The sequence below is a fragment of the Artibeus jamaicensis genome, unplaced genomic scaffold (assembly GCF_021234435.1).
Source record: "Artibeus jamaicensis isolate MK-2021 breed Jamaican fruit bat unplaced genomic scaffold, CSHL_Jam_final contig_233, whole genome shotgun sequence".
Classification (NCBI taxonomy): Eukaryota; Metazoa; Chordata; class Mammalia; order Chiroptera; family Phyllostomidae; genus Artibeus; species Artibeus jamaicensis.
Window position 1 is genome coordinate 40901121 of NW_026521486.1, and position 21963 is coordinate 40923083.

The 21963-nt window shown below is 36.0% G+C and overlaps 1 protein-coding gene across 12 annotated transcripts in view; it reads right to left on the bottom strand.

The window, feature by feature from the left end:
• The window catches only part of KIF21A (kinesin family member 21A), a 136542-nt gene that overhangs the window by 20388 nt on the left and 94191 nt on the right, over positions 1-21963 (bottom strand). For 5 of the 12 annotated variants that reach the window (XM_053661579.1, XM_053661580.1, XM_053661583.1 and 2 more), the window contains 15 exons: positions 21745-21933; positions 21127-21326; positions 19960-20067; positions 16709-16777; positions 16396-16613; positions 16096-16249; positions 15398-15592; positions 14889-14990; positions 13713-13878; positions 13219-13239; positions 8814-8874; positions 8392-8446; positions 5791-6005; positions 3363-3470; positions 1841-1969 (listed from right to left, as the gene is read on the bottom strand). In XM_053661579.1, coding sequence (XP_053517554.1) covers positions 1841-1969; positions 3363-3470; positions 5791-6005; positions 8392-8446; positions 8814-8874; positions 13219-13239; positions 13713-13878; positions 14889-14990; positions 15398-15592; positions 16096-16249; positions 16396-16613; positions 16709-16777; positions 19960-20067; positions 21127-21326; positions 21745-21933 — 1990 coding nt within the window. The remainder of the gene's footprint in view (positions 1-1840; positions 1970-3362; positions 3471-5790; positions 6006-8391; positions 8447-8813; positions 8875-13218; positions 13240-13712; positions 13879-14888; positions 14991-15397; positions 15593-16095; positions 16250-16395; positions 16614-16708; positions 16778-19959; positions 20068-21126; positions 21327-21744; positions 21934-21963) is intronic. The other 7 variants (XM_053661581.1, XM_053661584.1, XM_053661590.1 and 4 more) reach the window with 2 other exon arrangements.

Here is a 21963-nt window from a genome sequence, read left to right on the forward strand (position 1 = left end):
ACTTCTAAAATTTAGGTCCTGAAGAGGAATAGTATCAAATAAGTAAAATATATCACTTCAAGATTCTTTCTATTTCATTGACTTGTACCAGAGAAAATTTTCCATTTCAATAACTATTCATGCATTTTATTCATCCTGATAACTACTTTAGATTTGTGCTCTGATGTGGCAGTTGCAAATATATATTACATGTTTGAAAGGGAAGCAAACCACTCATAATTTAATAATCTTTGATTTTAACGTAATAGGGAGTGGTGTGATGGAGTCTCTCATTAATAGCTGGGGAACTTCAGAGAGATTTAAAAATAGGTGATCCACCCCTATCAGCCTTATCCTAAAACCTTCAAGGCTGGCGGTGTGGCTGGTTACTATGAAAATCTACTTAGCTTGCCTAATAGGACTGGGGAGAATGAGGACAGTGTGAGTACCGCTTACAGGGGATGTGACTGGAAAGAACTGGAAGGATCCACGTGTCACTGGTGAAACATACCAGCCTCACAAAGGAGCCCAAAAGAAAGTAATTCAAAAGGTGGGTGAGTTTTTGAAAGTGTAAAGTAGTCAGTTATTCTCAGGGTTAACTTTCAGAAATGACAACACAATCGGATTATTGGTAGTTGATAAAACATTTTAGTAAAAAGTATGAAACTATGACGAGATTGTCAAGATTATCCAAACAGTGACAGAACATTTTATGACTGAGTGCAAGGTCAAGAAAATAGTAATTCTTCATATCACTAGTGAAAATGGGCTTCCCAAAAACATACCTAATGTTCTGCTCTTTTCTCCCTTAAATGAGAGCTGTGGTGTGACAATGTGAGAGTCTTTTTCAGTAACATACTGCCATGATATTCACCTATCTAGATCAGTTTGAAGGACATGTGAGTAGCTGATTCAACTATATTAAAACCAAATCAAGAATTTCATCTAAGTAGATTAAAAATTGCTTCGAATTGATATTGTTTCCCTAAGCCTATAGAGCCATTTAAAATGATCTAAATATGCCAAACATCTTAAACAGAATCCCATAAGTTTCAGAAACTGTTGATATATACAGACTGATTATAGCAGAAAACAAGTAATCGGGGTGAGGGACTGGATACCAAGCGCACACACACAACGTGATCATACCAAATCAAAGCGGGTGAGTCAGCATTAATAAATACCTATGGCAGCATTGTTAGTACTGAATTCTTGCAAGAGAGATTCTGGCTCGATGTGAGAATACTTTTTCACTCCATAATTAATGAAGATACTGTTTTCCATATCCCTCCAATTTCTCTTCCCCCACATCCCATCCTCAGTTCTAGACTCTTTACCCATAAAGGTACTTTTTAATTCCAAGAATAGAATTATTGAAGTTTTATGGTGGATTTATATAAAACAACCCAACGATGGTAACATGTTCCACATATAACAGTGGTCTTTGCAAGCAGGTATATCCACCAAAGGCAAATAACTAGCCTCTTTTCAACTCAGGCTACCTAGATTAGGGGCTCTTGTACACTCACAGAAGCTGAAGAATCTCAAGGAATTTAAACTTCAGGTGGTCTCAAAGGTATTTCAAACCTAACGCACTCGTAAAAGAAAGAGCAAGACAAGTGCTGAGAAGTACAGCAATGCACATTGACAACAGGGAATAATGTTCAGCAGGAAAATAATTTTCTGTAATATTGTCTCTATGGTTCATTTCCTGTTGGAACAACACATAAAGTACATCAAGAGTTCACAAGTCAGACTCCATCTCCCACACAAAGAGATGGCTGAATGTTTTCTACAGGCTGTATGGTAAGGTTCAGAATATTGTAATAAATCACTGGGGCTCTTTTCCATAACAACTTACTTATCCTGCTGAACTGATGTGTTTCCCTGAGAAACAGTGAGACGATTAAAAACATTCAGTTCATTACGAGGCCGGCCTGGTGGGGAAGAAGGAGGTGAAAGACTAGCCTCTGAGGTTCCAGAATCTGAGCTACAAAAAAAAAAGAACATTAAATTGGTGGTTTTAATTGTTTATGATTTGTTAGGAATGTTTTATGAGATATGATTTTTTAAAAAAGCTTTTCATTAGAGAGCCCTTCTTCTTTTCCTTCCTTCCTCTTTTCTTTTTTTATAAGATAAAATGCACTCTGAACAATTTAATTTCCACTGAATTTTGTTAGATTGGCCACAAGATGGCACTAAAGAAAAAGTTCTACCTGCTACACTCAAAGTCAGCACAAAGCAAGCAAGCCAAATTTAAGATGACACAAGTTTAGAACTGAGACCAAGTTGCTCATTTTAGAGACAAAGCAACAGGCCCAGAGGGTTTAAGAATGATTTTCCTACTCAGTTGACTCATTCATTTATTTTTAAATTACTTATTTGCTCCATCCCACATCTCCAAATTATTCTTGAGCCATCTGATTCGGTAGAAACAGACAGATTATACCCTTAAATACAGGAAGCAAGGAAGATTAGAAGGGTACTTTCCATGAAATTCAAGTCAGCTAAGCCCGTGGTCAGAGTCAAGTGTGCATGCCGGTTCAGGACAGGGGAATGGTACAACACTGTCCACCCAGCTACAAAAAATAGGTTAAAGGTACTTTTTATATTACTTTTTATGTTAAAGAAATTAGCTTTACCAATATTTAAATGTAAATTGGCAGTGATATTCTCGCTCAAGGCTGTGTCCCAGATGCAGCTGCATATGCAGCGCAGTAGGTGACCTCAGGGAGGGGCAGGTGTGCCACAGGCAGAAGGGTGACAGTGACTCTAACCCATTCAGTCACCTTTCTGCCTGTTGTGCTGTTGCAATTTACAATGGCTCGGTGGGTCATCAGATTATATGCTGTATTGTTAAGTAAATTAACCCTCACAAACAGCTTTTAAAGGATTTTAGCAAAAAAAAAAAAAACAATTGGAGATAGTACAAATATAAACCAAAAAGATCACCAAGAAAATGGCACAACCCATACACCCTCCAACACCAGTTCTGTCAACCACTTCAAAGAGCTGAAGTCTGTGTTGTTTTTTCCAATGACAACCAAAATTAATTTCAAATTTTTCTAGAAGGCTTAGATTTAATAAGCCTCTCCTCAAGTGTATGTTAACGCCTACAATAACATACACAAATAATTGAAAAATATATACAAGTACACATGACCAGGACAAGTGCTCAAATATTTGTCCAGGTGTGTGTGGCCGAGGAATTTAGAAGACCACTTAGCCAAGCCAATAGCTGACTTGATTGTCTTGAGTAGTCAAATTAGTCATAACTACAGAGCTGGCCTAAATGTGGGAAATAATTTCACCTTTGTCCTTTAGTATCTAAGTGTAGCAGACATTTTATACAACCTAATTGGTAAAAAGCATGAGTAACTTACTGTTTTTGCTCCTTGGCCTTTGATTTTTCTGCTTTCTCATATGCCTTTCTCCTGGTTACAGGGGAAGGCTCTGGTAGCTTTTTTTCTGATAGAGCTGGCTGTCTGGAACTGAAATAGAAGAAGATCCTGTAATCATCTAGTCTTAAGTATATATGTAAACTTTATTTGGCAGATAGTCAACCTAAAATTTGTAATAGATTAATAACTAGAACTTGAGAAAGATTAAAGAGGAATAAAAAAATAAAAGTAGGATAGGAAAATATTCTAAGTAGTTAAAGGAAGCTTAACAACTATATATTTAATTTTTAAATTGACAACCATTTCAAATATATGCAAACCCATTATCTTTCAATATAAAAATCAATGTTATACTGCCAAATAGCTAAAATGTTTTATTTTAAACATATTTTAGTTTGATAAAAAGCACTCCAGTTAAAGAAAAACTGCCTTTATAATATGGCAAAAACAAAAATATTAGAATATCAGAATATAAGAAACAATGAGATTTAATGAATTATATTTAGACATAGTTATACAAAAAATACCAACATAATTATTTTAATTAACTACATTACTTTTTAGTAAACTTTTTGTAATTAAAGTGTTCTTGCCTTATAAATTTTAAATGTTGATAATAGTTATGTAATTAACAATTTAAGTCTATGATTTTTGTATATGGTAGTAATACATTTTAATTGAGAAAATGAATTTCTGCTATTCTTGACTAATTACATTAATAAGAAAAACAAATACACTGAGGAATTAGAAAGCAAGGTCCTCAGCAAGGTTTATGTGATTTCTATTTGAAAGCAAGAACTAAGTATAATAAAAATTTGTGGGCCTAATTTTTCTATTTGAAAGAAGTCAAATTTTAGATCTTCTGAATCACTTAAATCATAAAGGACACTTGAGTAAATTATTTTAGTTTATGTAATAAAAGTCATGCAGGTAAGTAAGGCTTATAAAAGCGACTACATCAAGCACATGACTAGCTATTAAATGTGTGCAAAATTACACAAGCATTTGAATTGATGCGACTTGAAAATAAATCCAAAAAGAGTCCAAAAGGTATCTTCCACCACCTGTCATAAAGGATACATTTTTTTAAATGAAAAAAAAAGGGTAAAAAAGAAGGTATTACCTTAATCTGGATTCCAGGCCACAGATTTAGTCTCGAGGTCCCCAAAGTCTCTACTCATCTGACAGCCTGCACTACCCACACGTGGAGTCCTAAAGCCTGTCCTTGGCTCTGTCTCACTACCTTCACCAAAGCATTTCTTTTGCTGCCATCTTAGCAGAAAAGCACTGAAGCCATCAGCTACACTGGTTAGAAATCTCTAATAGCAACTCCAATAGTTATTATGTAGGCCATCTCAAGCACATGCAAGTTAAGTTCTGTCATCGTTATAATTAATTTCAGAATGAAAGGTTGCAGCTGGGCTTACTGGATTCAAGGTGACAACAGAAATATTTTCATAAAGTGCATAAAGTTATGGGAAACAGATATTCAAGGGGGGAAAGTCTGTTATATTTAGTATTTGCAGAGTCATACAGTGCGTACTGCTTTGGGGCAGTATTCCTCAATGCTGTGATGTATTCATCCCATAAATCATTGCTAGATTATATGTGAGGGTTAGTTTGAAAAATATCATTTAAATCTACGAGGCTGATCTAATTTTAATAACAATTTTCAAAACACATATACACAAAATCTAATACACAATATATACACATACACCTGGCCCGGGGAATCTTTCTTTATCCTCAAGAAAAATAAGGGGAAATCTCTAATTAAGATTTGTTTTGAGTAGAATATTTTTTTTGTTCAGATCATCACAGAAGGGGGAGAGTATATGCACTCCTTCAAATCATTAATAATACCAATGAAAACAGTTTGTGCACTCGTGTCAGACTTATAATGTGTTTCAAAGCAAAGAATTAGGAAAGCTCAAAATGTATTAAGACTGTAAATCATATTTCTGCTTTTTCTTTTAAATGGTCAACAAAGATTTATTTATCCTGGCTAGGCTCTTAGAACTAGGACATACATAATTTAAAGCAAATGTAAGAACCTTTAAAGGTTCTGTTTTATGTAATGGTTTTATAGGTATAACGTCAACCTAATTTAAGTGTTGCTAAATAAATTGTACCTGCAACTCATAACTCAGTCTTTATAAAAATTATAATCCTGTAAGAATGACCCTAAAACTGTGAAACAAGATAATGCAATTCAACAAAGAACATTTCCATCACAAATCATTTTGAATGTCCAAAAAGTTAGGTGAGATAATACCTAACAGAAATTATGTTCAAAATCAGAGATCTCATTTACATAAATTTTTAAAAACAGGACTAAGAAATTAGCAACATGCATATTAAAAAAGAAAAAGCAAAAGAAAGGAAGTTAGTGTTGCTGGGCCAGACTTACATGCTGCCTATCTTAGGAGGGAAGCCAGATGGGGGAGAGAGTTCTTTTTCCCTAGCAGAAGTGCCACTTGTCTCTGTATTCATTCCAATCTCTTGCCCTTCTGCAACAGGTGTAAGAGGGCCAGGCAAGGAAGCGTCTCCTGTACTAGTGTCTGAAGCTAGTTCACTGCTATCTGCATACAGCAACTCCATTTGAGTGGTGGTTCTCCTTCGGGCCTAGTCAGAGAATGGAAGGAAAAGCAATCAGGAGCAAACTTTTGCACAGAAGATGATTAGAAAATAGAGGTTTAGTATTAGTTTGAAACAGGTGAAAACATACAGTGTGTCTTTTCTTAGCAAGAGTGTCAAACATAGCATGTAAGATATAATAAGCCAGAGCTACAAGTCAGATAAGACCTTCACAGGCCATAGTAAAAACCAACATTTGTATTGTACTTCTTGTATGTCAGGCATTGTTCTATACACATTATTATTTGAGCAGGTACTATCATTATCCTAATCCACAAATGAGGCACTGAGCAGCTAAGTAATGTGCCCAATGTCACACAGCTAATAAGTGGCAAACCAGATCCCCTACTGGGCAATCTGCCTCCATATTACTGTGCTATCCTGCTGCTTGTGGCCAACTTCCTGGGCATATAATTTAGAAAGAACAAGAAGAAAGAAATTGAACTGAAATATAATTGCAGGGAAGGTCAACTGAGTTCTAAATTTCCCCATGCTTAGACACTTTAATGTCGGTTTTTATGCCTACTTCTCAAATTTTGTTACCCTGCTCCTCTGATGTGTGTTTAGTCTGCCCGCTGGGTAATTCAGCAGAGGCCTGTACCAGTTTTCCACAGCATGGTGAGGCAGGTAAAGGTTACTTTCCTAGAACCTAAACGCACTATAAGCACTTCTTTGTTTACTCTTAAAAGCCAAGTGATCGCCCTGTTGGTGCTCAGAGTTGTTATCACTAGGGAATTACCAGGTAATCCTGGTGTTCACAGACTACGGGCCTCTCCAGGGCAGGCACCCTGTCTTATTCCACTTTGTGCCTACAAGGTGCCTACACTTCACAGAGTGCTTATTTAAAACATACGGTCGGCTTCAATTTTTCAAAGAGGAAAAATGAATGATTCTTCCAGGCATCTCTGCAATTCAAAGCAAATAGAAGGTAGCACTTCAGAAAACATGGGAAGAGAAAGACCTGACCAGTAGCCAGTTTTTCAGTCAGTTCTCTCCACGGTGGAGGGCCAAGGCAGAGAGGACTCGTTTTCTTGGAAATTCCTAACAGAGCAGTTCTTTCAGGATGACCTTTAGGCCCCTGCCTCACAGCTCTCTGTGCTGTCCCACAAGAGCGAGTAACTAGGTTTTCACAGGGCCTGGAAAAGGTAAGTTGCCTCCCAAGATCCTCCCCACCACTTAAGACGGACCTGAGCCCCCACTAGAATGTTTTCTTGGAGCTTGGGTAACTTCCCCTTAGTCACTTAGAATAAGAAAACACAAACTACGTGTGGCTCAAGGACCACGCGCATAGCCCAAAGATGGTTTTTTATGGGTTTGCACAGTGTTTCAAAGATTAAAAAGCTCTACATAAAAATCTGTATTTAAATCTTCTCTTCAAAAACCAAAGGATCTGGTAAGTGTCAGGCCCGTAGTCTGTCGTGACAAAAATGCACAGGCGTTGAGTGGTGGCTATTTGCTTTAGAAGGGGCACGTCCTCTTTAGCTGATCATGATGACCCCGACCCATGATTTTACGTGCAGCCGAATTACTCCTTTACCCCACCTGACTCACCGCTGGGGCCTTACGTCCCTCCCACCCACCTGTGCAGTATTATTCTCACAGGTCCTGATTCTACCCATGCATTCAACAAATATTCACTGTGAATTCTTTGTCTTCAAATATTTCATGAGGGTTCATTTATTCATCTAGTATCAAACGTTAACAACACTCAATCAGAAAAGTACCAGGTGTATCTTACACATTGCTCACAGCATGTATCATTTATATTTTTAAAATACTTTACAAATATACATTGTAGCCTATTAGCTTTTAATGCAACATGATAATTAGGAGTTGGCTTATTATCAAACCACTTCAGGATATAACTAAACAAAGTAAGAAATACTTAAGCACATATTAGAATGTTAAAATTTCAAAAATCTCCCACCGAGCGACATGATTTATTTTATATGCCATTATAGGTCTACAATTTCATTAATCAACTGCTTTAAATTACTATCGCTTAGTAACTTGACTACCTCCTATATTACTAGGAAATTTAGGAAAACTTTAATAGATTCATACATAACTTCCTTAATGGGTAATAAACCTTTAGAAACCTGAGGGAAAAAAGTGAAAGAAATAAATAAGCCTCCATAATGAAATCTAGTGAGAAAAGTGTACACATACAGTAAAGCACACATTCCACAACAGAGAAGTTTTTCAATATAACTCTTTTTCAAAGGGAAATACTATTTTATACATGGAAGCTTTGGAAAAAACATGACTGCTTGCTAACCTTTTAGGGGCCCTGCCCGAGGGCTACGTGTTTAATGGTGATAACAAAGAACAGTGGGAAAAGGAATAATTACTGGGCATTTTCAATCCCCCATACCTTGTTTTTAGGTTTCACTTCGCCGCAAAGCTTCATAAGGTCTGAAGACAGTGTGCTAGATGCAAAAAATAACCACAAGATTAAAAGGGAATGTATCACACAAAACTGTATGTCCTCTATGTTTACAACTGTGGAAGGAATTGTATATGCTGATCTACTGAAAACAAAGAAAGACAATATTTAAAATTAAAATAAACTAATTAAAAAACTCATTTTCCTTACTTATATATTCCAGTATTTTTATTTTAAAATTTGTCCTGGTTAAGCATGATTAAATTTGGTTCCCATGTTACTAGGGTTATCACATAGCTATAAAATTCAAAATCATTTGTTTTGTAAGGGTAATTGTTTGAAACAAAAAGATAAAATAAATATACTACAGAAACAAGTAAAATCTATTAAGTTCCCAAAGGTTCTCTTACCTTCCTTCTGATCCTGGGCTGTTTAAAGGAGCATCCTCATCAGTACTATCCTCTACATTTTCTAAAAAAAAAAAAAAAAAGCCCAAAGTGTAAGCATTGTCCACACGGCACAGATTGAACAACGACTGTGATCCCTACGCTACAATAAACATCAGCCCAAGGGTTCACTATGGGCACTTTGGCTCTAGCGACTGAAACAAAATGAAATGTAGAAAAATATCTCTAAGAAAATCCTTTGATTATATGCCCTAGGATCAGGAAAAAAAATATGTTCAAAATAGGAAAACCACAAGTTTGATAAGACATAGAACAACATTTATAGTATGTAATTATACATACTCTGCTAAATACATGATTTCACTTATTTTTATATATTTTTTTACTTTTCAATTGCAGCTGACACTCAATGTTATATTAGTTTCAGGTATACAGCGTCATGGTTAGACATTTATATTCCTTCACTTTTATTTTTGTTTAGAGAGAGTATGTGTGTGCAGGTACTCAAAAGTTATACATCAGCATGCAGCTCATTCACGTGTACACAAAAGATAAAAGCAGGTTTACATGCAACAGTTTTATAAATGAATACAGATACACCACTGCTGTTTCGGAACACTTTAGCAAGCTAGTAAAAAACAGAAGAAAAAGCAAATAAATAAAACTAGTAAAAGTCAGTAAATAAAACAGCCACTGAAAGTGAACAATGTAAAATGTCAGTGAGCCCAAAACATAGGCGCAGGCTTTCAAAACACACACTGTATTACAAAGTCATTCCAGAAAACTAAAGGCAGCATTATAAATACACATATTAATAAAAATATATTAGTCACCTCCTTTAGCTTTTAATTTTATATCCTCCAGGTGGACTGGGCACAAAAGTCAACTAACTCTTTTATCTGATGTTTCCTTTCTTCCTCACCGTTTAGCCGATGCCAGAGAAATTCAGTAATACTTATACTTGAAAGTATCGTCTAAGAAGGAGCCCATCTAGGACCCACACAAGAGAGTTTACTTTCTCCAGAGAAGAGAACTATGGTCCTGAAGGCAGTGTGTATCTCAAAGCCCACCATCAGAGGGAGGCTCCAGACTTGCTTCACAGATGGATAATTGTGTGCCAAGGTGGCAGAATTAGCTGATAATACAGAAAATGGGGTTATAAGGAAATGACAAACCTAGCCTTTCTTTTCCCATGTATAAACACGGATTAAGATCGGCCTGTATCGTTTTTGGAGGGAGAAACCAGTGAGAACACTAAACAGTACATACTTAGGAAAAAGTACTTAGCTCCTGCGCGCGTGTGTGTGTGTGTGTGTGTGTGTGTGTGTGTGTGTGTGTGTGTGTGCCTGGTTAGAGATGAGGGTGCTGTGACACAACCAACCTCGCCAGAGGTCAAAGGCGCCACTCAGACAGGCACCAAATCACAGCCCCCGTCAACACTGAACTCAGCATGAGCACTACAGTCACCTGGGCGGCAGGACACACCATCCTCACCGTCACACTCTCAAGTCCAAGAACATCAACCCAGTCCATTGCCAGCGCCTTTTCTCGTCACCACAGAATGCAAGCTGAAGAAAGAGACGTATAACTCCCAAACGCCTTAAAGTTCATTCATATAAGTGCAAGATTGCATAATCTCTCTTCACTGGAAGTTGACAAAATATTTTTGAAGTCCTCGAGTCATTTTTAAAGTTATATTATGAAGTAGCATATGGAAAAGAGTTAACCTAGCAGCACAGACACCGCTATCCTTAGAAAGGCCTGTTCTCAAGGTTGGACTCTGTCTGTTATTTGGACAGATAATGAGAGTAGCTCACTGCACCTAGAATTTGTGCAGGTGATATGGCTTATGCCAAACTACCAGTTTCCTTCTGGAAGTCTGGAGTCAGGAGTGTGCTAGACAGAGAGCATCTATGTGGCTGGTCCCCTGGGAAACCTCGGGTGCTGATTTCTCTGGGCATAAACTTCACACACATGTGGCTGCACTTTCATTCCAGGAAGAAAAGTACATTCTGTGCAATCTTTTGTGTGAGGGAGAAACATTATTAAGGAAGCCTGGACACAGACTTCTCCAGACTCCTGTGTGCTTTTCCCTTATAACACAGCTGTGTATCCTTCCTAGTTGCATGAATCTTTGCTGTGAATATTCAATATTGTGAGCCCCATGAGTCCTCTAGCAAATATCCAAAGATAGAGATGATCTTAAGGATGCTAACATAGGTAGGGAAAAAAGGAGGGAAAATAAAGATGTTCTTCAAAGGCCATTAGCATGAGGTGTTGGCTCTGGCTCACCCTCTAGCCTTATTAAGTTCCCTCATTCTGTGCCATGTCCTTGCCGCTCCAGAACACCAGTCTGCTTGGATGCCTCATGCATACAATAGTCTGGCTAAATCACTGCCTAGAGTCACTCTGCTTTGAACCCCCCTTCTACCTTGTCTTCTGCCTACCTATTCTTCCTTTGTTTCAGCTCAAATATCACCTCTTCTGGAAAGCTTTCACTGACTCCCCCAGTGTTGGGTGATCTCATTCTGTGCTCTCATAACTCCCTATATATATATATATTATATATATACATACATGTATATATATACATGTATGTATATATATATGTATGTATATATGTATATATCCCCCAATCACTGCCCTCACTGTAATGCATCATAATCTGTTCATGGTCTGTCACCCTAAGCAAGGTATCAAGGCCCTAAGAGCAAAATGTTGTATATTACTCATCTTTGAATCCCAGCACTCTGCCCAACGCTTGGAACAAAACCGGTACTAAATAAATGTTGTGTTTTGTTAAGATACACAGATCTCTGACTGTCTAGCTTCTGTGGATTTACTTCTACTTTTTTTCCTCCTTCCATACTTTTCCTCCAACCACCTCTGGGCTAGATTTTCATTCCCAGTACTTAGGGAAAATTTCTGCAATGAGACATAGGTTAGGTCAGTTAAATGGTACCAACTCTGTTTCTGACCCTTCTTGAAGCTATAGATAGTTCAAAGTGGTGTGAAAGTTGTGAAAAAGTAACACGGCTCATCCCATTAGCGGCTTAATCTTTTCTGTACAAAAGGACATTGAAGAAGGGATTGAATTATTCTTCCAAATAAAAAGAAATCACAGACTAAAATAAGAATTTAGTTATTACTGTAAGTCGGGCCACTAAGAAAAAGAAGAACAAAGGAGGAAAAGACAGAAGAAAGGGAGGAGGGAAAAAATGGCAAAAATCTGGTTACAATCCAAAAACTCGGGCAGCGCTGGCTGGGATACAACAAACCCCGCTTTTTCAAACTACTTGTTACAGCTTGAGCAGCTTAAAATTAGTAGCCTTCTGTATCTGCAGCATGCAGTTGATCTCAAAAATATTACTTCGAGATTAACATGAAGTAAAAATATTGTAAAAATCATACAGCTTGTGTATTTTATTTGTATAACATCATTTAAAATAAATTCAGATTCACACGCTATTTTTATTCTGGTGACACAGAGAAGTAGTTGCATTTAATCTTTCAGGAATATTCCTCTTCTTTAGGTAAAACATTTAGAAAACGTTGACCACTGTATGATTGAGGAAAAAATTTCAAGCCAGATTGCAAAATAATTTTAATTAAATAAAAACTTCTCCAAATCAATCATTCAGAAAAATTGAAAATAATAAAGTTGCCCCAATGCTCCTGGCCCTCTGTGTGTACGATCACTAAGGGGAGCAAAGCTGCTGCTCGTCGGTGCGTGGAGTTCATTGAATGCTGTCATGGTAAGAGAAGAAGATTCAAAATCTATATGAAATCAATGATCGAAATCAATGATTTGAAATCTATTCGAAATCAATGATCACTGAAGCCTCTTCTAACTTAAAAATGTTATGATTTTATGTACTGTTTCCATCTCTTCATATAGTCCCTGGATGGCTTTATTCTATTTACAACGTTAAATTATATGTGGCTTTATTTTACAAAAATTAAGAATAGCTGAGAATCTAGACAACATATACCAAATATACACTAAAGGTATATACCAAAGAAAGCCACTTATGAGGTTAAAATGACAGATCTGAGTTAAAAGATATATTTAAAAATAAAAAAAAACATATACTCCACTTTTTTTCTACAAGAAAGAGAAAGAAGGGCTTACAAAACTGGAGCCATCATTGCAGTTCAAATAATAAAAGAAAAAGTTAACTAAAGCATACTTCTTTAAACATCTTAAAACTTTTCAAAATCAAGAATGTATAAGAAAGACAACAGACTTAGTATGTTTGTGGTCATGGATACATTTCAAAAAAGATCATGCAAAAAAAACAGTGGTTGCCAATAAACATTTTAAAAATAAGATGTACCACAATTAGTGTACACGAACAATTAGTAATTCATGCAGCTGCACAATACACAGAAAGCTAAACATACTTACCTACTGGTATGCTATCTAGATCTGTGTAAATACGGCAAAAAGGAAACAAAAAGCAATACTCCAATCAAAACAGATCCAATGTTAAGAACTCCCACATAAAACTAGATGATAGTACCATTTATAAGATATGTAGAATAGATGCCATACCAAAAACTTATTTTTCAAGGTAGGTAGATATGCAGAGTCAAGTAATGACAGTTGGTAATATAAATAATTTAAATAACCAATTCAGAAACTTGACTGATCTTCTTTATTCATAAATACTAACTGCTTAGTAATGTTAATTAAGCCTTTTTGAGTTGGTAATCACTTCTTGGAATGACAATAATTAATCCCCCAAATTTACACGTGCATTAAAGAAGGAATAATTAATAAAAGCACAAGTAAATATAGCATCTATTCAGTCAAGCTATTGGGGAAAGAGGTACAGTAAAGCGTACTCAAAGAGCAAAGCTATCATGCAATTCATTTAACTAAAATTTAGCCCCAATTACCTTGTAAAGCGTGGCCTAGTAAAGCATCTAGCTCAGGATTTAACTCTGCTTTCTCTTTCAACATATGGAATAAGAGTTGGTTTTGTGTTGCACTGGTTATTTCAGTTTGTTTAAGCCGACCTTCAAGTACTTTGATCTGAGCCTCCTTCTGGGCAGCCTGAAGACCCTGTAACAACACCAAAAACATAAATAAAATTGTCTTAAGTCACACAAAACCAAATCCACCACACAAAGATCTGTATCAAACAGCAAATGCATGTGACATACAGATGTTGACATCGGAGAGACCTCAATTCCTCTCAGCTCCTCTGCTTACTCAGCTTGGTGACCTTGAGCAAGTTACCTAATCTTCCTGACTCTTAGTTTTCTTACATGTAAAATGATATGAATACTACCTATTTCCTAGCATTTGTGAATTAAGTAAGAAAACACCATAAAAGGTCTAGGCATAACCCCAACATGAGAAAAAATGAGTCAGGAATTATATTCCCCTTCAACATTGAGGTAGAAGTTTCTTACAGGTAACATATTAACGCATTACATTCAAAGAAGATGGGAATGCAACTATAGTTTTTTCTTTCTGAATTCTTTTTCCAAGCTGTAAAGAATCAGAGACATGAAAATAAAGAACAAACTGACAGTAACCAGCGGGAATGGAGGAGGGGAATAATGGGGGAAAGAAGGGGAAAGGTCAAGTCAAGGAACAAGTACAATGGACCCACGGACAAAGACAACAGGGCAGGGTGTGGGGATTGAAAGTGGGAGGGGGGGCCTGTATAGGCCCGGGGAGAGTAATGGGGGCGGGGAATGGGGACAACTGTAATTGAACAACAATACAAAATTTTTTTCAAAAGAATCAGTTACAACCCAACTTATGATACCAAATTTGTTTCCATCCCGAGGGAATTTTCTTTTAATTTTTCCTTTGTTAGAACAAAAGAGCAGTTAATTATTCTCTAAATTGTTTTTCTGTTCTAATATACAAACAAACACAACAGATGACAAGTTAATGAACTTGATCTAAATATTGCTAACAACTCTAAAGAAAGGTAAAAGGAATACTTTCTAATTAAAAAGAATCTTCCTTATCACAAAGAAAAGGATCACTGGAGAAAGATAAACAAAGCTACAATGAATTAATGAAAACTTAGGTTTTTCAAAAACTGTCGATCTTACCTTATTGATGCCCATTGACAGGAAGTGACCCAGCAGGTAGCGGGCTTCCGTGAGTGTGCAAGCGTTAATGACCGCAGTGACATCCAGCGTTTCTCCTTCTTCCTACATCAAACCAGCATGTGATGTGACATTACTTAGAGCTAACTGTATTTAAACAGAAGGCAAAGGCCTATTGTTTCATGTGCTTATTTGATAGGTTTCGGTTAGCTACCAAGACGCCTCAGAATCATGTAAAAATTTCCTACACCAAGAAATATACAGTCTAGTTGAAAAAGATAAGACACATTTAAATTCAAGATGGGTTAAAAATGATGTCTTTTACAAATAATAAATAATATTGCAAAGTGAGCAGAGCTATCTGGAAAGCGGGCAGGGAGGGAGTGGTATGCATACAAAACCTAAGAATCATATTAAATTAAAAAAAGAAAATCCCTTCATATACAAATTCAAAATGTTTTTAATAATAAAAATACTTTTTGGTAGAGCACGAAACATTTTATATTACAAACCTTTGCTTCTTCCATCTGCATGATGTTGGCTTGACAATCAGAAATACTGTCATTGATGTAATCTATATTAGCAATTAATGACTCCATCTCCTCATTGATGTTAACCACATTTTTATCTCCCTCTCCACTCTCCTTCACCATCTTTTCCCTTCTTTTTGAAAGTTTCTCTCTTCTTCGAGTGAGTTCTTCCCGTTGCTGTTGAGAAAACAAGTTGGATTTTAAGAAGTCATATTTATCTAGGACCTTGAGAACATTATGCTAAGTAAAATGAGTGAGTCACAGAACGACACACACTAAAGGATTCCACTTTTGTGTGCTAAGTAAGAGTCAGGCTCACAGAAGCAGCGTGAGTCTGGTTGCCAGAGGCTGAGAGAGGAGGAAATGGAGAGTTGCTATGCAGTGGGTATAAAGTTTCCATTTTCAAGGCAAGTAAGTTCGAGAGATCTGTTGTACAGCATCATGCTTATAGTTAACAATATTATGCCGTACACTTAAAAAAGTGTTAAGAGTACAGATCTCATGTACCTGTTCTTAGTGCAATTTTTTAAAAGGATGTTCTATTCATACACAATGTGATCAGAGCTCATGGGGGAAAAATAAACGTTGGTAAGTATTAAATTTACCCAGGGCACAAATTTGAAAAACTAAAAATTAACAGCCAGCTAAGGGAGAGCATGCCTACTCTCTACTTTGCACACCTTGAGGAGTCGATTCATGTCAGCCTCCATGTTGGAAATCGTCATTTTCTGCATGATGATGTCAGTGACCCTGCGCTCCAGCAGCTGCCACTTCATGCGCGCCGTCTTGGAAGTAAACACGCGGCCAGTCAATCCCTTCCTCTGATATTTTTTTCTACAATCATATAAAGACAGACAAACATAATTACTCATGTACTTCTTTGATTGTGCACTGGAAAATACTCTACTTTTCATTTAATCCAACATTCAGTAATAAGGCTGCAAAGCTTTTGTTAGGAGGAACAGAAGACTTGTGTTGACCTGGTTCCATTTGTCGTGGGCACTGTTGGTAAGGCCTGCACTCTTGCCACAGGAATTCTCATTTTCTGCTGAGCCCCTGCTCTGGATGTGTCTGTTTCTATAGTAGATGCACTGGAACCTGTGTCCGGAACAGGGCTGTCGGATGAGCTCAGCTTCCGAGTGACTTTCCCGGCCACTTTATCTGACATGGGTCTTACTTGCCGACGAAGAGCTGTGACCTGAAATAGCAACAGAGATCGACTCCTTCTCTTAGTCTATAGAAATGCATAATTTATCTCAAAGCCACAATACTTCCTCCACATGGAAAACTTGCCTCTTCAGTTTTGCGACGAAGAACCACTTCTTGGTTTCTTTTTTGGGCTTCCAGAAGTCTAAGTTGATGCTATAAAATAATATGAGTAAGTTAAAAATAGTAAACTGGAAGCTACAACACTTCCTATACCTACATTAACATATTTTCCATCCTGCTGGGAACTATAAGAGTTTCAGCAAAATCTAAACTAACAACGGCCTTGCATCCAGTATTACAGATACAGATATTTTATTCCAATAAACACAAATGCATATTGACATAGCCGCTTGTCTCTGAAAAACGACAGGCTATCTCTGTGACACATACTTTTTGACAGTTGATCAAGTCGGTGTTTTTATTAATCTTGCTATATACAGTTTAAACAAGACCCATCCATTAAATACATAAGGACATGACAGGGCTCACTGTAATAATGAAATAAATATGTCAGAGATGCTGAGCAAACCAAAAGAAGTCCATACTCTTCAACACAGAAAAACAGAATTAGGGTTAAAGAGAGTAAGTTCTTATTTTTTATGGTTGTTCAATTACAGTTGTCCCCATTTCCCCCCATTCCCCCCAATTACTCTCCCCTGCCCTACTCCACCTCCCACAGTCAATCCTCCCGCTATTGTCTTTGTCCATGGGTCCTTTATACATGTCCCTTGACTTGGCCCTTCCCCATCTTTCCCCTGCTATCTCCCTCTGTGACACATACTTTTATTTAACATATACTTATATAGCGCTTACTGTATACAAGCACTTTCCTAAATGCTTTACAAATATTCTCATGTCATTTCTGTTAGACATTTTGTTTTGCTGGCTGAGGCATACATAGGAAGAAATAACAGCTTAGGATGTTTTCAGTAGACATACCTCACAATACATATAGTGATTACAAAGTCTATTTTAAATATGGGGGAACATAAATTAGCTGTATTAGCACTTTAAATAACTTTGAAAGTGTTGGGTAAATTGCCAATAAAACATGTTAGCATTGGATATCAATTTGCTTCTAGCTCCTCTCTATCACAAAGACAATTAATTATGGATTACTTTAAGCAATTTCATAGGGCTAAACTTCATGGAAGAGTTTTGGATTAAAAAATCCTAATTTTGGTTCTGTCATTTATTCAATTCTATGATCTGGCGCAGTCCTATGTCATCAGATGAGAATTCTTAGAAATAAGAGTTCTGTCTTATCACTGCCATATCTTATTGTCTATAATAATGACTGACAGAGAAGCAAAGTTCATAAATCTTTTTAAAATGAATTACCAAAAATTAAAATTAACATACAGTTTGAAACTTGTTAAATTTCTTCCTATTAAAGGTCAAATCTCAAGCTCAGTCATACATTTTGTATGGTGTACAACATGAATACAACGACAACAATTTGGAAAGGAGGACCCTGTGCACACAAAACAGCACAAAAAAGGGGGGACAGGAATCTGCACATCAGTTTTGTATGTGATTAGACAACCTCACATCTTTATAATATTGTATCACATATGATCGTATGTTGCAGATAAGGTTCCAAAGAGTTAATTGCTCAATATTGATCTCCCTATAGTTCATATGAATTAGTGATAAAGAAATAAAAAGCATATATTGCAAGGCAATTGTTTCCATCATACAAGAGTTTTCATTAAAAACAAAATAAATAGGGAAAAAATGTAAATAACCCAAAGGTCTGTCAATTAAGGAATGGGTAAACAATATGTGCTCTATCTATACATGATAAAAAAGAATGAACTACCCATATATGCTTGAAAATATCATGCTGATTGAAAGCCAGAAACAAAATGTGTTACTCCATTTGGAGATGAAACGTCCAGACTAGACAAACCCATAGGGATAATGTGCATGAGTGGCTGCCAGGGGCCAGGAAGAGGGTAGAATGGGGAGGGACTGCTAATGGATACGAGGCTTCCTTTTGGAGTGATGAAAATGTTCTGAAATTAGATGTTGGTGATTGTTGCACAATTTTGTGAATATACTAAAAATTTGAATTGTATGGTTTAAAAGAGTAAATTCTCAATTTAAAAAATAGCAGATAAGATAAAAAGAATAGGCAATATGTCATAATGTCCTTCTACTTCATTTAAATAATAAAATAGTATAAACAAAATCTAAAAGGCCCAGGAATTGAAAGTGACAAAATATACTGGTTATTAAAATACATTGATATGCTGGAAAAATAAGAAATAAATAAAGGCATAAATATGGGAATCATCTGGTTAAAGTATCTACTTTTCTACCTCAGTACTCTGTCTTCTCTACCTCCTTAAATTTCACCTTACCTCCCAAAGTATCTTTCTATTTCCTGAAATATACTGTATATTCCTGTTTTCTCCAGGGAGCAATTAGAAAATGTGGAGGAAAAAAAGGAACAAAGCTAAAACCTAGCCAACAATGGAGAAAAGAGGGTTATGACCTTTCTTTTAAGGAACAAAGTCATAAATGAATTAACTATGACGTCAAAAATTTTGAAAGAAGAAAAACCAAATCAACTATAACCTATAACCCTATAACCCTAACAGAACAACAATTAGTTAGCATGTTGGGATATATCCTTCAAAATTTTCCCTCATTTTAATCAAGCATGCATAATTTAAATGCTACTTTATACTTAATGTTAAATCAGTCATTTTTCATTTTACTATGCAGTTGCCAAACCCTAATTTTTAGTAGATGAATAGCAACCTATTAAATGAGATGGACTATAATTTATATATATATCCCCCCTACTGTCAAGCATCTTGTTTGTTTTTACCTTTTTCACTATTACAAATGACTCTAAAGTAAGAATTTTAGCACATAACAATTTTTCTTATTTTAGAATTATTTTCTTAGTCTGTGTTCACAGAAGTAGAATTCTTGAGTCAAAGAATGTGAACATTTTTCATATGTCTTAATAAAGCCTCCTCCAGTGAAGCCTGGTTCTTACTCCAGGGACATGTCTAAAACTATCTAATAAGGAAACTGCCTTTGGGACCATCCTTAAATCGCTATCTTATCTCCCTAGAGACAACCAGCTGTTCTACGCCATTTTCTTCCTTCTCATCACCTAGGAAATAAGTCTTCCAAACAACTTATAATAATATTAGTGTTTTGCATAAACTTTCATGCACAATACACACTATATACAATTAATGCTTATTGTCTTAGCCTGTTTTTAATAGTTACAGTTACCAGAAAATTTTCCTCCATTTATTAAGCAGTTCTGTTCAATGGACAACATTCATATATAACTGAGAAAGCCCACTCACATCTCTTTTACGTTGATCTTTTTTCAACTGAGCAATCTCTCTGTTTCTTCTAGATTCTGTCAATCTGGCCTTTTCTTGTTCCTCTTTCATTTGTTTCATTAGGCGAACCTACAAAATAAGGTAAATATCCTGTTGGAATTACTTCACACAAAATTCACTGAATAAACCACATGTATAGAAATTAGTTCTGAGACTTCTGGAATTTAACATGGAAATGTGGAGTTCTGCTGCATTTCAAATGGTCAATTCTTATTTTTGTGGAATTAATACATTTATAATATGTTTCTATCAATTTGCTTAGTGCTCCATGCATTATATATTCAGTGTGCAGTTGTTCTATATGAATTTTTGATACTTATTACTAGTAGTTGTGTGACCTTGAATGAGTTACTCAACCTCTTTAGGTTTTGGTTTTCTCACATACAAAATTGAGATAATAGTTCTATGGCATTGAAATATTAGAAGAATTCAATGAGTTAATATGTGTGCACTGCTTATAACAATGCCAGGCATACAGTAAGCACCTAATAATTTTAGCTATTGGTATTAGCAAATATACAACATAATGACTGACTTTATTAACCATTTCTGCACTTGCTATTTTAAGGAAACACCATTGATTTTTATGCCAAATGTTAATAACTGATCCCGGAACAAAAACAGTTAACAGATCAAGATTCATGTACTCTTTTCAGTCAAGAGAAGAATATATGTGCTTTTCTATGCATGGGAATGATAAATAATAATTCCAAGTAGAAGATAATCAGGAAGTGATATAAAGAAGGCTTTGAGTCTATCTGTAATGTTTAATATCTTAAACTAGATTGTGGATACAGTGTTCATTACATAATTACCTATGCTTTTTTGCATGTTTGAAATATCTTTATGTTTGTTAGGCTTAAGTAAGAGTCTTAAGAGGAGAATTGTCTATCAAAGTCCAAGAAGCCCTGCTGACCACATGCTTTTCAGCTACTCTGAAGAAAGGCTTTAAGGCTCTGCTAATGGATGACTACAGGAAACGACTTCTAATTGCCCAAAGAAAGTACATCACTCGTAAGACAGGGTTACCTTTTTACTGAATATGACAAAAACCACAACGATTTTTTTTTGTCCCAAATGACTCAAGCATCTTCAACGTCAGACTTAAATGGACAATATAATCAATACCTTTGTCTTTTTCATTTCCATCACATCCTGCTGCAATTTCTTCAATTGCTTTTCATATTGAGACTGATTTTTAAGCAACCTGGCATGCTCTTTTTGAGCTGCCTGAAGTCTCTGCAGTTCTTTATTCATGGCTTGGAGTTTCTTTTCATATTCAGACTTAACTTTTTTGGCCTTTTCTTCTGAGTAAGATTCCACTGAGCCTAAATGTCAAAGAATATTTGGATTTGTTTTTTTGAGACACAGATTTTTATTTCACAGACTTGGAACTCACGACCTTCAAGAAGAACTACCTCCCAAACAAACTAGAGTGTGTCTAAATCACATTCTCTAGTATCTACTCTGAATTTGCTTAATTATTGAAGTCTTCTTAATTTAGAAAATGGTTCCAGCATAAATCAGACACATTCACATAATTAACCACATCTTCAGAAAAAAAGAATTAAATAGCCTAGACAGGTACCGGAATGAAATAAACAAAATAAAAAAACATTCACTATCTAGACACATTCACATTTTATCTGACTTCTAGTATAGTTTTTCTTCTAAAAGAAGAAACTATAAAAATTCCATTTTCGTGATGTAGTCTAAACTTTCATTGGAATTCAGCATAACTCTTACCTAAATTCTGAAGCACTTGGTCCCTCTCCAGCTGAGTGTCCCGAATTTTATGTTGCAGCATCATTAGCTTCTCTTCGTACTGCTTTTTCAGTGTCTGCAGTCTTTTCTGGCTGTTTTCCAGTTCATCAATCAGCTTTTGCTTGATTGCAATTTCACAAGTAATGTTTGCTAAGTCTGCTTGATAATTGGCTATTTATAAAAGAAGAAAATAAAAATACT